The sequence below is a fragment of the Hipposideros armiger genome, unplaced genomic scaffold (assembly GCF_001890085.2).
Source record: "Hipposideros armiger isolate ML-2016 unplaced genomic scaffold, ASM189008v1 scaffold_406, whole genome shotgun sequence".
Taxonomy (NCBI): domain Eukaryota; kingdom Metazoa; phylum Chordata; class Mammalia; order Chiroptera; family Hipposideridae; genus Hipposideros; species Hipposideros armiger.
The window spans coordinates 612,071-629,342 of NW_017731756.1; the positions used below are offsets into that span (position 1 = coordinate 612,071).

The window sequence follows — 17,272 nt, forward strand, 5'->3', positions numbered from 1 at the left end:
TTGACTGTATTCCCTATGCTGTACTTTACATCTCCATGACTGTTTATATAGCTGGTAGTTTACACGTCTTAATCCCTTTCCCTTTTATACCTAGCCCCCCAATGCCCCTCCCATTTGGTGACCATCAAAATGCTCTCTGTTTCTATGAATTTGTATCTGTTTTGTTTGTTCATTTATTTTGTTCTTTAGATTCCACATATAAGTGAAATCATATGGTATTTGTCTTTCCCTGATTTATTTCACTCAGCATAATACTATCTAGGTCCATCCACTTGGTCACAGATGGCAAGATTTCATTCTTTTTTTATGGCTGAGTAATATTCCAAAATTTCCTTATCTAATTGTCTGTTGATGAGCATTTTGGTTGTTTCCATATCTTGACTATTGTAAATAGCACTGCAGTGAACATAGAGATGCATATATCTTTTTTGAATTAGTGTTTTGGATTTCTTCAGATAGATACCCAGAGTGGAATTGTTAGAGCCTTCTTTGTCTCTTGTTATAGCCTGTATCTTAAAGTCTATTTTGTCTCATATAAGTTTGCTGCCCCAGCTTTTTTTTTTTTTTTAATTTCCATTTGCATGAAATATCTTTTTCCATATCTTTACTTTCAGTCTGTATGTGTTTTTCTAGCTGAAATGGGTCTTGTGTAGGCAGCATATATCTGGGTCTTGTTTTCGTTTTTTTAAGATTTTTATTGGGGAATTGGGGGGATGAGAACAGCGCTGGGGAATTGGGGGAAGGCGAACAGACAAGTTGCTGTCCTTTTGTTCTTCTGTCTAGTTGTGGAGGACGTTGCTTCACTGGCCCAAATTGGCACCATCATTGCGCTCTTCCCAGGAGAGGCAGATCAGTCACTGGCTTCTGGACAGCCACTCACGGCAGCTGCTGGCTGCTCACACTGGCTGCTGGCTACACACGGTAGCCCATGGCAACCCACTGCCACAGGGGCTGCAGCCTACACCGTCGCGACCCAGCTCCAGGTTGAGCTGTTGTTCAGCATCTTAGCTGTAGAGGGCAGTGTCACTGGCCCTCATATGTGGGATCCGAACCGGGGCCCTCTGGCGTCCCAAGCCAGTTCTTAACCATCACGCCACTCGGCCAGCCCTGGGTCTTGTTTTCTTATATATTCAGCCAGCCTATGTCTTTTGATTGGTGTGTTTAATCCATTTACATTTAAAGTAATTGTTGATAAGGGCCAGCCAAGTGGCTAAGTTGGTTAAGAGCTCAAGAGTGTGAGCTCTGAGCAACAGGGTCATCAGTTCGATTCCTGGCCCGAGCTGAGTTGCCGCTGAGCTGCCAACAGGTGGCAGGATGGCTCAGCTTAAAAAAAAAAAAAAAGACTTTATAAAAAATAATTGTTGATAGATATGTAGTTATTGCCATTTTATTATTCATATTTTTTATTTTTATTTTTTCTTCTTTTTCTTAAAGAGGTCCCTTTCACATTTGTTGTAATACTGGTTTGGTGGTGATGAACTCCTTTAGCTTTTTCTTATCTGGGAAGCGCTTTATCTTTGCTTCTAAATGATAGCCTGGCTGGGTAGAGTAATCTTGGTTGTAGGTCCTTGCTTTTCATCACTTTAAATATTTCCTGCCAATTCCTTCTGGTCTGCGGAGTTTCTGTTGAGAAATCATCTGACAGTCTTAATGGGAGCTTCCTTGTAGGTAAATAACTGCTTTTTTCTTGTTGCTTTTAAGATTCTCTCTTTATCTTTAACCTTTGGCATTTTAATTATGGTGTGTCTTGGTGTGGACCTGTTTTGGTTCATCTTGTTTGGGACAGTCTGCTTTCTGGACTTTTATGTCTATTACCGTCACCAGGTTAGGGAAGTTTTCCATCATTTCTTCAAATAAGTTTTCAATTCCTTGCTCTCTCTCTGCTTCTTGTACCCCTATGATGCAAATATTGGTACATTTGATGTTGTCCTAGAGGTCCTTTAAACTATCCCCATTTTTTTGTAATTCTTTTTTTTTTTGATCCTCTGCTTCAACTAATCTACTATTGATTCCCTCTAATATAGTCTTCATTTCAGTTATTCTTCATTTCTGACTGGTTCTTTTTTATGTTTTCTATCTCCATTTTAATGTTTCCTATCACTTTGTTAAAGGTTTCACTGAGTTCATCTACCCTTACCCCAAGTTCATTCAGCATCCTTATAACCAGCATTTTAAATTCTGCATCTTGTAGATTGCTTGTCTCCATTTTGTTTAGTCCTTTTTCTGAAGTTTTGTTCTGTTCTTTCATTTGGGACATGGTTCTTTGTCACCTCAACTTTGGCTGACTGCCTGTGTTTGTTTTTATGCATTAGGTAGATCTGCTATGTCTCTTGGTCTTAGTAGAGTTGCTTTATGTAGTAGGTGTCCAGTGGAGCCTTGTGGCACAGTCTCCTTGGTCACCTGAGCTGGGTGCTGTAGCATATCCCTTGTGTGGGTTGTGTGTGCCCTTCTATTATAGATGAGCATTGATTGCTATTGGCATGTCAGTGGGAGGGACTGACCCTCAGGCTGACTGACTGTGAGAATTGGTCGTGACTATAGTGGAGGAGCTGTTGTGCAGTTGCTGACCCCACAGAGCAGAATTTGCTTAGCAGGGTCTGATACTTGCTAGGTTTACCCTTTGGATGTGTCATTGTGGAGGTGGTTGGGTTGTGTTCTTGTGTGGTCTGAAGCTGGCTACCAGGTGTGTTGGTTCTGGGGCCTCTTGAGAGGAGCTCTGGTGCAGGCCAGGGTCAGCTGCTGCCTGTGCCTGGCCTGAGGCCACTTGGTAGGAGCTACAAAGTGATCTGCAGATCGGTATCACTTGTACTAGGCTTGGAGGTACCTGGGTGAAGCCAAGATGTGAACCAAGGTCAGCTTCCACTAGTCCCAGGCTTGGAGTTGCTTAACAAGAGGTACGGGGCACACCGAGGTCAAACACCGCTTGTTTGGCGTTTGTGAACTTCTGAGATATTTTGGGAAAGTCTGTAGCTCAAACTGAGACAGGCTATTTGTATGAAAAAGCAGTTGAATACACTTGGGTGGGCCCACAGTTGGTGGTACGAGGCCTCAGGGAATAACCAGAGCAAGGCAAACAGTGTTAGCCGGGTCGGGTCAATGGAGACTCAGACTGCACACTGGTGGGGGAGGGCTCAACAAAGGAACAGTGGCTTCTGCCAGCACTTCTGTCTGGGAGAAAGCTGCCCCTCCAGCCCTTGACCTGAAGTCACAATTCAGTTCTTCCCCATATGTTCCTGATGCTTTTTGAGCTGCTGCCCCAGAGCTCAGAGCAAATTTGTCTGTCAGCAGGTAAGTCTGTTTGCGGGCCCTTTAGAAGGAACGCCTGGGACTCCAGCCGCTCTCTGTCTCACTCAGCCACAATCTTCGCTGGTTTTCACAGTCAGAAGTTATGGGAATTTCTCTTCCCAGCATTAGAGCCTTGGGCTGTGGAGCCTGGTGTGGGGCTGGGACCCCATGCTCTTCAGGGGGGACTTTACATCTGAGCTACCCCTCCTGTTTCTTAACTGCCACACTTGGGAGTGGGGCTGCCTGTTCCAAGTCCCCACCCCCTCCTACCAGTCTTGACGTGACTTCTGTATACTTTTAGTTATAGGACTTCTATTCATCTAGTCTTCAGGTGGCTCTCAAGGGTGGTTCTTTAATTTAGTTGTAATTTTGATGTGGTCATGGGAGAAGGCGAGTAGAGCATTTACCTACTTTGCCATCTTGACCGAGATATTTATTGTTTGTCTGACATCTGCCCAGCGTGATGCTCGTCACTGGGTGTAAATGCACTGTGGCATTAAACCCTGCCCTTGTAGAGCTTCTGGGATGGGAGTGGGAGGAAGACATTCAGGCCCTGTGTAGAGAATAGAGTATGGGGATGTGGTCAGAAGGGAAGTGAGCAGACCAAGTCAGGAGGCTGATGTCGTGGTCAGAGGCAGTCTTAGGATAGGTAATTTGAAAGTAAAATTAATAAGACTCATTGATGGTTGGATATAAGATATAAAGGAAAAAGAGGAATCGAGGATGACTCCAGTCACTGTTTTTGACGAGATACTAGGTGAATGGTGGTGATGTTTATTGATATGACCAAGATTGGGGAAGGGGTATATTTTAGATGTTGTGGTTAGTGATTGAGAGGTTTTATACATGTTAAATGAAAGTTCCTTATTAAATATTCAGTTAAAGAGTTTGAGTAGATTATTACTTAAATGAATCTGGAGCTTGGGAGAAGTTAAGGCTGAGATAATAATTTGGGAATCAATAGTGAATACTACTGTGTAAAATCATAAGCATTTTAAAAGTGTCTGCTATTTATAAGGCTCTTGACTAGGTGCTGGGGATATTATAATGAGTACGATCACATAGCCCTGGCTGGCATGTAGTTTACATTTCTTTTGGGGAGGTAAAAGATCAAACAACTAATTGCACATTAAATTACAGTTGTGAAATGTGCACTAAAGGAGAGACAGTGTATAATGGTGGTAGGGTATCCTGATTTAGTCTGGAAAATTAGGGAAGACTTCCTTGAGGCAGTTACTGTTTTTAGCTATAATAATGTGGGGAAAACAGCAAGACAACGAGCATGCAAAGATGTGACGGCAGAGAGAGAATGACATCTTTAAGACTCTGGAGGAATATCAGTGCAGCTGGAGAGGAGACAGTGGGGTGGCATAAGATGAAGGGAACAGGTAAGCAGGAGTCAAACCATGGAAGCCCTGGTGATGATTTTAGTCTTTGTCCTAAGAGAAAGGGAAAGCCTTTGAAGGAATGATATCATATTTACAATTTAAAAATCACTCTTAGCTGTTATGTAAAGAAGGCATTAAAGGGTTGTGCAAAGATGCTTAGGAGAGACCAGTTAGGAGAGTGTTGCTGGGACTAAAGTAATAGCAATGAGAATACAACAGGTCATGTTTGAGAAACATCTAGAAAATAAAATGAAAGAAGTTAGTAATTGTTTGGATATGATAAGATAAAGAAATAGGAGATGCCAGAAATGATAAAGGAAGATTTACGATCTCCTGGATTTATGGTTTCCTTGGCTAGGTAGATGTTTGTACCATTCATCAAGATAGGTATTTCTGGAGGTAGACTAGCTCTTTTGTGGGGCAGCAGTGATTGGCACGACCTGTTGCCTTTGAGCTTTCCTTTGAAACATCCACGTGACAATGCCAAATAAGCACTTCAGATATTTATCTGGAGCTCAGAGGAGAGAGCTGGGCCAAAGGAATAAACTGAAGAGTCATAGGCATTTAGATGGTTAATTGAATTTTTGAGTTTGGACGAGATTGTCTGGAGAGAGAAGTACATCTGGAAAGAAAGTTACCTTGAAAACAGCCTCGAATCACTCTAATATTTGTCAGCTGGAGAAGCAGATAGACGAGAAGGCTTGGGTAGAGGAAGGAGGACAATCAGCAGCATCATGTCTTAGAAGCCAAATGAAGGGGACTTCAAGAAAAAAGGAGAGGTCAGCTGTGCTAACGTTGAGGATCAGAAGTACAACAGAGTAATACAGTCCAGTTGCTTCCTTTACAGTTCTTTGAAAATCATGAAAACCACTCCATCTAAAACAAAAAGAGCAATTGTTGGAAGACTGCACAGGCCAAGCCTTAGAGATTCAAAGGGAAGACTTAGAACACATAGAAACCAGTTTTATTCTAGAGCTGAAAGTGGAGTAAACAAACTGAAACCATTTATTTGTAGCCTTTTTGTTCTCTGCTCAGAGCCCAGGAAGAAGTGTCCAGCAGGCCCAACTGAAGACATGTATGTACCCATGTCTTGGGTAGGGGTGGGCGTGGACCTGAGTAACTGCCCCACCAGCTGTATCCCATGGAGGCGAGGTAGTGCTCCAAAAGGGAATCAGAGCAATGAGACCAAAAGGAGACAGACAGGTGGTAGGCAGTCACGGCCAAAGATTGCTGAAAACATCCGTTTTTTTGAGCATTTCATCAGTTTGGGGAGCATCTGCTTACTGATCAGAAAAAGAATGGAAAAATTGAAACAGGAGATTTCTTCAATGTAGTCCAGGGTACAGACTGGGTAGGGAGCAGTGGCTGTAGGTTGCTTGTAGAGGACAGACAAGCAAGAAAGATGGGGCACTAGCTCTCAGTGTGTGGGGGTGGGGCGGGGGAGGGGCACCAGCCTTGTCCTTATAGTCAGTCATCTTGTAACATTTAAGTAGAAAGTCACTGTCCTTGAAGTATTGTGGGACCTGTAGTTTTGAATGGAAGAGTTTTGTAGTATTTTAGTGTTGCTTAAATGTTTGGCATAATTTTGTTTGTCATAAAATTTTGTGTCTTTGGAACTCTGAAGAAATAAATAGTAACTTCTAAGCATGTAGTCTACAGTAGAAATGGAAAAACATACATAAAAGTGAAGGACTGGAGTGGTTTTCTCGATGAAAATGAGCATCTGAGAATTTTTTTTCATCCTTTTTTGGTTTTCAACTTTGTTTTAAATCAGTGACATTTGCAACTATAGCTATATGTTACATTAAATATTCATGACAGCAAGCTACTTTTATACTAGAAATGGGAATAGTATAGCAAGAAAAGTATTTTTCACTTTTGTTTAATAAATAAATCCATGATAGTAAACAATGGTTGCATTTATTTTACAACACTAACTTTATAAACCATTTCCTTTCAGATCTAAGAGTTTCTTTACCACCTTTTGAAAGATAGCGCAGGCTCTTTTCTTGCAATTGGCTTTATAAATTTGCATTGTCAAAGCTGGAAAGCAGTGTAGTGTGATAGAAAATGTGCAGGAACCATACATCACTTTTTTGTCTTTTGCTGAGACATCACTTCAGCGTCATCTTATCTATGGTCCTTACGTCTATGGCTTTGGAGCAGGTCTGATCTGGTTCAAATCCCAGCTTTGACCTTACCAACTATGTTACTCTGGGCAGATTACTTTATCTCTCTGAGCTTTTGTTTTCTTACCTGTAAAACAGAATATTAATGCTTGTTTTTCATGGTTGCTATGGGAATTAGATAGTGAAAAGTTTCCAGAAAAGTACCTTGCTGGTAGCAGTTATTCAACAAATGTTAGGTCTTTCTTCTCTCTTTGCTGGGTAGATTTATTTTCCTCCTAAGCAACTCAAGTGCTTGTATAAATAGATTAATGAGAACTTTTTAAAAACGTACATTTGATACGGTTATTTAAACCACATTTGTCATTGAAGACTATCAGCCTAGTGTAGGACCAGCAAAATGTAGTGAGCTTTCCGAAAATGGTGAAAGCAGCCTGGTAGATTTAGAGGCTTCTTTAAAATGAAACCAAAACAAATACAGAAAATAGAAGGGAAAAAAAAAACCCTGGCACAAAGTAAAACGCCTCCTTGAGATTGAGGCCTTTATGTGGTCATCTAGAGCATTTTGCACCTCTGTAAGCTTTGCTTTTACAGATGTTTAGGATCTTCCATCTCACAATACAGGCTATGTCTACCACACACTCACCAGCAGCCATAATAGCTATTGTGCAACTGTCTCACTCTATTTTCCCTTGAACTGATAGAATTTTACACTTAAAAGATTTATTTCTCCGGTTATAATATCTAAAATTAGTAAAATTTCTTAATTCATCACACTTTAAATAGGACAGTCCTTGCAGTGCTTGGTTAAATTCGGCTCTACATCCTGACAATTTCTGTGATTAAATGAACATTGATGAAGATACTGACCTGTCTAAAGAGCTCTGCTTCAGAGTTGGGTTACAAAGACGATGACCTATTAGAAGAGAAGCAAGTAGGCTATAAATGCCAAGGAAGAGGTATCAACAGAGTGCCGCGGAAGTGCCTGGAAGGAGCAGTTACTTCCAGCTGAGGATGGAGAAGGCTTTACAGAGGAAGTTGCGTTTGACTTTGGCTTTGAGGAACAGGGGATTAGCTGGGTAGAATGGGGGTTTGGGAAGTGGGCAATGGCATTGGAAGCAGATGCAACAAACTAATACACGAAGTGCGTGGCATATTGTAGGAACAGTGAATAGGTTGGTGTTGGTGGAACCTCCCGGGGTTTGGATTTGTTTGGTAAGAAATGAATCTGGAGTTGCCGGCGATGGCATAGGCTGCAGTGGGGCTGCAGTGGGCTCCCCTAAGCTACCATGAGCGGCTGGCAGCCAGTGTGAGCGGCCAGTAGCCGGCGTGAGCTGCCAAGAGCCGCCATGAGCGGCCGTCCAATGGCCGGCGACCAACCTGCCTCACCCGGGAAGAGCGCAATGATAATACCAACATGGGCCAGTGAAGCGACATCCTCCACAACTAGACTAAAGAACAAAAGGACAGCAACTTGTCTGTTCCCCTTCCCTGATTCCCCAACGCTGTTCCCTCCCCCAATTCCCCAGTAAAATCTTTAAAAAAAAAAAAAAAAAGAAAGAAAAGAAATGAATCTGGAAAGCTGGAATTAGGCCACACTGTGAAGTTTCTTAAGAGCTGTTTAAAGGAGATGGGACCTTATTCTGAAGATAACATAACTCTGGTGCAGAGAAAAAAGGCTTTGTGCAAGAACAAAGTAAGAGGAACTAAAAGCCCAGAGATCTGTTAGATTATTGTAATAGTGAAGACAGAAAAGGACAAAGATCAAGTGAGGCTATAACAGGATAGCTGTAGAAACCAAAGAAGACGATTTAAATGTTTCAGGGTCACAGGCTGACTTCACAAACCCTGGTGATCAGATATGGAGATGAGGGTAAGGGAAGAGTCAGAGATCACTTCAAGACTTCCAGTTTTCCAGACACACTGATGCTGATTAACAAGGATTGAAAGAGGAATTCCTTTGAGGTAAAGTGAGAGTACTTATTGTGAAGGACTTGATAAAGCAGAGATTCCAAAATTCTAGTGCTCTCTATTATGTCTCATGCTGTAGGAAATTTCATGTTTCAAGTTGCTCTGTGTAAGAGGACATTGGTACATATTGTTGTAGTTATGAGGCTTAACCTGAGATGTTTTGAGGTTTTACAAGTTTGTTACATTATCTTTTTAACATGAGAGTACCACAAATAAATTTTTAGTCTTCAGGAGACCTATGAAGCCAAAAGACACGAATTTTATGGTGAGCGTCAGAGGAAGGAAGAAGAAATGAAACAGATGTTTGTGCAGCGAGTAAAGGAGAAGGAAGCCACACTGAAAGAAGCGGAGAGAGAGGCAAGTACTCTGGTGTGATGGGATTTGTATTGTCTTGGTTCCTATTAATTTGGGGGATTTATCTTAAGAATTTAGTTGACGTGCTTTTGGAGACTGGCTTGTTACTCTTTAAAAAGTAGCTATTTTAACACATAATCTTTGGATATAGACTTTAAAAAATCATAATCTGAAATCAAATAAAAATTTTGGCCTTTATGAGTAAATGGTTTTCCTTTGAAATTGGTGCACCAAGGACTTGTAATAGACTGGTTTACTAAGAAGTGTTTCAAATATCTTAACCACAAGCCAGAAATACTTTAGTTCTGGCTTTATAAAGCCTTTTTTTGAGAGTTTTTGAGAGTTGTTGGAATTGTGTTTTGCCATGAAATGTGTAACTATGAAAGCTGTTAAGTAGCATTTTGACTTTGAACTCAGGCTTTTGGATGAGTTACTGGCCTAGATGACCTTTGGATAGCCTTGCCACACACACAAAAAAAATCAGTAAATTCCTATAGTGTTGTTTGCTTCTCGTTCTTCAAGCAACAATTTTAGTTTTATTTATGTTAAGCTATTTTCTATAGACCTGTAGACCTAACTGTAATGGCTACTTTTAAGTAAATGGCCACATTTAAGATGCAGGTCAAAAGGAAGGAGCTACAAAAAGGAATTTCTAGAAGACAAATGTTAATGCGGATGAACTTGATAACACCAAGAGTTCCTGAAGAGTTATTTGTAAAGTAATTTAATTTTACAAATTTATTATTTCAAGTACACTTATAGCCCTTGATATTTAAATGAATCCTGTAGTAAGTGATTTTATGAAATTAATAATCTACTATATCTTATTTATAATGAATTTTGATCTTTTATTTTGAAACGGTTCAAATGACAGGAAAGTGGAAGTACAGAATGCCCCGTGCCCCTCCCCACACCTACGTTTAGCAATGAACACTCTGCCTGCTTTATTTTCTATGTGTGTATGTATGCATGTGTGTGTGTGTGTTTCCCTCGTCACCTAAAAGTTGGCTGTAGATGTCATGAGACTATCTCTAGGCATGTCAGTGTGCATTTCTCAAGCTTCGGTGTATTTTCCTCCATAACCATAGTAGCAATATTACACCTAAGAAAATGAATAGGAATGCCATAATCTCCTAATCTCCAGCCCATATTCAAATTTCTCCAGTTGTCTCAAGATTGTCTGTTATTATTTCTTTTAGTTTGGTGATTTTTTAATTTTGTTTTTGAATCAGAATTAAATCACAGGTCTCCTATTGCATTTGGGTGCTCTGTTTCTTTAGTCTCTTTTATTTGAGAATAATCCGTATTTGGAGTTATTTTTAAATACAAATATTGAGGAAGGAGTTGTGACGAGTAAGAAATAAGGATGCTGATTTTAATTTCAATTAGTAGATTCATCTTTAAGATGGTAGTAGAGTAAAACTCTTTCAAGAGTTTATCTGTCTTAATGAGCCTTAGTTTCTCCAGTGAGGAGAGAATTTGTAGAAGTGGTTTATAGATGAGTTTTAATTTTTAAAACCCTACATAAGAATATTTTGCTTAAATATGTATTATTTAAAAGGAAATTAAAAATTCAGCGTGACCAAATGGTTGAAAGAAAAAGAGAAATACTGTTTGTCAGTAGATGCTTTTTTGTGTTAAGGGTATATATTAAACTAATGAAGAAGTTAATTTAAATCTAAGGCATCAACAACCAAAGTTGTCACAGGAGTTCTAAGCTTTTCATTATATAGCTTTAGAAGCAATAGATTACTGGTCTGTTTCATAACTATTACACGGTCCTCACGACGAGTTTTCATGCTGTAAAAGCAATGTCGTTAATACTTTAGAGTCAGGGTCAGTACGCTGAAGAAGGAAATCTAGCCCGTAATCATCACTGAAGGACTAAGGAAGACAGTATAATTTATTGCCTTAATTAGTATGGTTTTAGAGGGAAAGGAGGCTTAATAATTACAGTGGGACAACAGGTGGGTGTAAACCAGGTCTCTTCTGGGCGAACCAGGACATTTAGTCACCCAGTACTTGGCTGCTGACATTTTAAAGCTAGTTCTATCACTAAGATACTGGGAGTCACGAATAAAAAGATAATTTGGGTAACCCAAAACATTATTTAATTCTGTATTAGGGGACCTTATTATTTAAAATATTCTTGCCAATATTGTTGTCAAACAAATACCTCTTAATTTATCTTTCGTAAAAATCTGGATTTGATTATATAGTTAGCTGAAAATGCTGTGAACATTAGATAACTAAAGTAGGGAGATGCACAGAACAAATGTTATCTCAAATTACTGTTTGTTATCTTTTCTACATCTTTATTAACATCACTCTAGATGTACTAGTGAGGCATGTTATTATATGTCACTCATATTTCCCCTTCCCCTCCCCCCACTACAAGAAAAAGTACACAGCTTATATTTACCCCTCAAATAAAGCCCATAAGTGTCATTAAATCCTTACTTCTTCCCCATTTTATAAGTCTATTCACTAATTTTTCATTTACTATTAATGCCTCTCCATTTCTAAAAGTATTCTAGATGATTTTCAATAAAAAAAATACAGCTACGTTATAATCCTGAACACGACAGTACAAGTGCCTTGTAACAAGAGCAGGAAGGAGCGGTTTGCACATGGGTCGAGCTGAGAGCCGTGGCACAGGGTAACTTCCCAGTGAACACAGACAGCTCACCGTCCAGGTGGTCAAGGCCAGAATGGACCACAGCGAGGTACAGAGCTCAGAGGAAAGATGTCTACTAGTTCATTAAGGGAGGAATGTTGTCTCTAGCATTCATGTCCCAAAATGGATACATTGAAAAGGATCACTGAACAACACAATGTATTCCTTAGAAGTAGTATTTACAAAAGATATAGCAGTGTACCATATTGGTGATAACAGTCTTAAGAGCATAGGTGAGTAGTTATCAACAGCACAGAAGGTCTCCTGTTTCTAGCTTTTTTGGTTAGTATTTGAAAATAAGTTTGAATGAAATGCCTATTGCAGTGAATAATGGAACCACAAGTGAGTGCTTCATGTATAAAGTATGCATTTTAATCAGATAGACAGAGCATGCCAAAAAAAAAGTATACATATTTTAAGAAAGAAAACTATATTGTAATACTCAATATATACCAATAACAAAAGATGAATACAGGTCATGTTTGACTTCTGCAATGACAAGAGCTGCTCAAAGTGGTTACCATCAGCATCCAGATACTTCTAATTACAGCAAACTACTGCTTGAGCAACGTTGACCAAAGTGTCCACTTGTATACATTTCTTTGGCACCCCCAATATATCTCTATGCACATAATATAAATCTGCCCCTACATCTTTTCTTTCCAAGTTTTACCGTCCACACCACTCCTCTCCCAAACTTATAGGGGATGTACACATGCTCAGAGAGCAGTAGACTATTTATACCACTGCTTTGAAGGACAGATGAGTTCTGACACACACACACACACGTACCACACTTATATATCTTTTTATAGAAGTAGGAACCATTTAAATAAGCAAGTACTAAGGAACTAATGCTTCTCTGAAATGACATCCTCAGGAATAAAAGGATGTAGGGTAGAATGGCCTTATTTAATCTGTTTCAACCTTGTTCTGTCTCTTTTTAAATACTCCTGTCAGGATTACTGGCTCACTAAACACTATTCCATATTTAGAAGATTTAACTTTTATTAGGTTGGAGTTTAGCTCTCTTCAATTTTTACCCTTAGCCTCTTATTTTTAGTGAAGTATTTCCTCAACTATTATATGCCGTCTTTTCTAGAAACCAAGTTCTACTTTTTATATGAATGCTAGGTTGCTGCCCAGGGTGGAAAATACGAAAGTTTATCTAAACAGACCAGAGGATCAAGAAAAAAGTTATTTTTTTGGACCTAGATTTAGATGCTATACTTGTGTTTATGGCAGGCATGGCACATGGCTGATTCATATGGAGTCCACTCAAGTCCCTAAATTTTTTTTTTTTCAGATAAACAACAATTAAGTCAGTGAAATCTCATGTTGTAATGTTATAAACTTTTACAAAACTCACTTAACGGCCACATGGAGTGTGTTTGGTGTAAATTTATTTTGTTTACAATATTAGACACAGGCTATTTTGTTTACATTATAGTGTAAATTCTACTACAGTGAGTATTTATAAAACTTTCTCTGAATTTAGGATTTCTTGATTCGGTTTAAATTTCAAAGTCAATGACTGTGGAAAAAAAATATTTTTGAGGTTCTTGATTTAAATTGACGCTTGACACTTGCTTCCCAAACAGGTTTACCAGTATAACTTTCAACAACTGTTTACTACAAATGATAACTTATTTGGAAAATAGCGGGGGTTTTTTCCCTTTTGATAACTTGCTTCTGTAATTTGTGTCCCTCACTTTTATTGAGCGTGGATTTTAGAAACTTTACTTGAAGAGGCTTTGTGGAGGAACTGTAAAGCAAGAAAATAAAAACTCCCAAGAAAAGGTCAAGTGTTTTAAAGACTGAGGTTCGTTCATGAGGCTGTGGTTTTTTATTACATTTTTCTCATGCACTTTTTGCATGGGACCTTATTTAAAATGAAAGTTACTAAGGCAAGTCCATGTGCACATTTTTCCTGGAAGCATGGACTTTGGGGACCCCAAGAAGATTGTGTGGATGACTGTGGAGGTTAGCGTTCGCAGTTGCGTTTCTGAGCCAGAGAACCTTCCTGTGCATTTGCTGCCATTCTGTGTCATTAGTGAGTATCGCACCTTTGTTTCACAGCTCCAGGCCAAATTTGAGCACCTTAAAAGAATTCACCACGAAGAGAGAATGAAGCTTGAAGAAAAGAGAAGACTTTTGGAAGAAGAAATAATCTCTTTCTCTAAAAAGAAAGCTACCTCCGATGTATTCCTGAATCAAACCTATATGGCAACGGGCGGCAACCTGAAGAAGGACAAGGACCGTAAGAAGTAAGTCACCCCCTCCCACTGCCGCTGGGAGCCGCCTCCCCACCACTTTCTGTCTCACTGCCCTATCTGATCTTCACATTGCTTCTCAGCATTCTCCTTACTCCCTGTCTGCCTCCTGGGACTAAAATGTCAGGTCCTTGAGAGCAGAGACCTTGTCTGTCCCTCTTGCTCACTGCTGTTACCCAGCATCTAGAAAAGCACCTGGTGTGTATTAGGTGCTCTATAAATATTTGGCATGATCAGTGAGTGAATGAATGGATTAACAAACAAACAAAAATACATCACAGTGTAAAAAGGGTCAGTTACCTGGGGAAAAAAATGGGCTGCTCTTCATAGCTAAGCCTGCAGCCCTGTTACGCATCTAATAACTACTGACCCACCGTTAGTTATGTTGAATTTCATGTCTAATGGAAGCTATATACTTCGTTATGAAATCACAGATATAAAATAATACTTGATAAGAACTAGTTCTTAGATTCACTTTTTTTTTTTTAACCAATTCTACTGATAATGATTTTGTGAGAATTTTTATCTTAATAAGGGAACCAGGCTATCGATACGAACTCCTGTGCTTTGATGTCAGAGCTTGTGAAACCAGTGGTGGACGTAAAGATACAGAGGAAGGTAGAGGGGGCCCCAGTAAGCGGGGCGGCCATGAGTAGCATTTGGATGATAATCCCAAAGCTTGTAGGTTTGGGGTATGTGTTAAATCAAAGTTACCCAAGTTTTAGAAAATAAGTTTTTTTTTCCTCTTTCATTACTTTGTGTCCTTCATTTTATTTCTCCCACTTAAAATGTCCTTGTCAGTTTGCCTCTTTGACTGTTCTTGAAATTCATCATTGATTTGTTCTGTTGAGAATGTTCCTTTGTGGGTCTTTGCCTCAGTTTACTCCAACTATCTCTGCTTTAGCAGCTTCAAGTCCTCCTTATGTTTCTCATAGAGCAACACTTTCAGTTTAATTTTATCACCACACCTTATTTCAAACCCAGCATTTTCAGAATATTGTAACTCAATTTCAAAATAGTTAGGAAAACGTAATGTTGGTCCATGGTAGCTTTCCATTTTTGAACTCTGGAGAAGTAAATCCACAAGGTTTTGGTGTATTTAATTGACCTGTGGATTATATAGTTTTGGGGGTAAGAAAGAGGGAGTTCTCATGTATTATCTTTAGTATAAGTTCTACAAGGGTATGGATCTGTGTTTTGTTCATGGATGTATCCATCCCCAGAGCCGAGAACAGTGCCTGGTACATAGTGGGCATGTAATTATTTGTCAAACGAATGAATATGATTTGTAATAGCTATGTTTTATTCAAGCATTGAATTTCAAAAGATAATTTATTAATGCTTTTCAATATGTTTTGAATTATAAAGCTAAGGGACCTTTTACCTTCTTATCTTGTCATCTTAATCCAGTATTACTAAAATTGGATTTCCCCATTTTAGTTCATATATGAAAGATAATTTGCATTTACTTTGTATGATAGAAATTGTCACCCTGCTCCTCTTGGGAAACTTTGGTATGTGCTGTTGTTTACAAAACCAGGGCCAAGCCCATACTTTTTTGAGAGATCAGAATTCATCCTCAAGAAAATAGAGTTTGGTGGGATTTTTTGTTCTTTTCCAAAGTTCCATAGCTAGATACCCTATAGTATATCAGATATATATTTGCTCTTTCTGGAAAAACTTTGTAAAACTAATGTTCTAGTAATTTTTATTTACTATATGATTTTTTATTGTACCATTCAAAAGGATTTTTTTTTCTCTTTCTAGCTCCAATTTTATGTAAAGGCTCCAGATCACAGAAAGTCATCACAAGCAAGAATTATTAAAATGTTAGAAGTATGCTGTGATTTTATTGCTGTTTTTATTTGCTGTATCACTTATTCTGTATCTGGCAAATGCGGACAGTTACTGCCATGTATGGAAAAATACTGTTAAGTATAAGCCAGAGTGGATGATAGCACTTATAGATTCACTATTGTTAGAAGTTTTTAAGTTGCTGATTTGTGATGACTCTAGATCGTTTCTCCTGCTGCTCACTTACTGTCACTTTGCACAGCCTTATACCACAGAGCAGTGTCAGTGCCATTGAAAATACAGAACTCATTCATACTATGGCTGATTGCATGTATATTCCAAGATGAACGTTTTTTTGGTGCATACTGAAAGTAATATTTTGGGACTATGTTTTAAATGTATTATGTACCTGAAACTGACCTGACCTCTCAGTAGTTTTATAGAACTTTTTAACTTTTGATACAGTTATCCAGTTGGTAACATGATCCTGAGCTTTTGTATCGAATTTTATATAACATGATCGCCTTCCATGCTTTAGTGTGCCTTATTGTGGTTGATGTATTATTATGAGGAAACAAAATATGTTTATAAGTAGAAACATCCAGGTATATAAACCTGTTTCCTAGTGTTAAATACCTTTGAACATGGGTGTTAATCACAGTATTTTCATTAGGATGTATTACATACTTGTTGCTTAGAACTCTGTCTTCTGGGGAGCAAACAAAATTTTAATTATCTTATTAAAAATATTTCTTAAAATAACTGAACATCTAATATTAAAGATATGAAAATTTAGATAATTCATATCTCAAGGGATATTTGAATTCAGTGCCTTAGTAATATTCTCAGAACAATTAACTTTTCTTATGTCATAGTTATATAATTTTTCATTTTTTTTGTACCCAGATATTCTCAATAAAGCTGACATTTACTCTTGACTAATAAAATATATCTACATATTTACTAAAACATGTTTAAATTACTTTTCTTTTTCTTTTTAATTAAAATTTATTGGGATGACAATGGTTAGTAAAATTACGTAGGTTTAAAGTGTACAATCCTGTAATACATCATCTATATATCACATTGTATGTTCACCACCATACAATGTTGTATGTTCACTCCTTCCATCACCATACATTTACCCTCTTCTACTATCCCCTCTCCCCCCTTACCCTCTGGTAACCACTGAACTATTGTCTGCCATAAGAAAAGGTGAAATAGTGCCACTCGCTACAACATGGATAGATCTTGAGATTTTAATGCTAAGAGAAATAAGTCTGACAGAAAAAGTCAAGAACCATATGACTTCACTGATATGTGGATATAAAACTGAAAGCAACAAAGGGACAAGACAAAGAAACAAAAACTCATTAACTTTTCTTTTTATAAACGGTCATCTTA

At 38.5% G+C, this 17,272-nt stretch overlaps 1 protein-coding gene across 1 annotated transcript in view; it reads left to right on the forward strand.

Annotated features, from left to right (window-relative positions):
- The window catches only part of SEPTIN10 (septin 10), a 61,597-nt gene extending 44,760 nt beyond the window's left edge, over positions 1-16,837 (forward strand). Inside the window, 5 exon segments of the mRNA XM_019663829.1 lie at positions 8,995-9,127; positions 13,881-14,068; positions 14,610-14,692; positions 15,842-15,857; positions 15,859-16,837. Of these exon segments, the coding sequence (XP_019519374.1) occupies positions 8,995-9,127; positions 13,881-14,068; positions 14,610-14,692; positions 15,842-15,857; positions 15,859-16,009 (571 nt within the window). The 3' untranslated portion in view covers positions 16,010-16,837.
- The last annotated feature ends 435 nt before the right edge of the window (positions 16,838-17,272 follow it).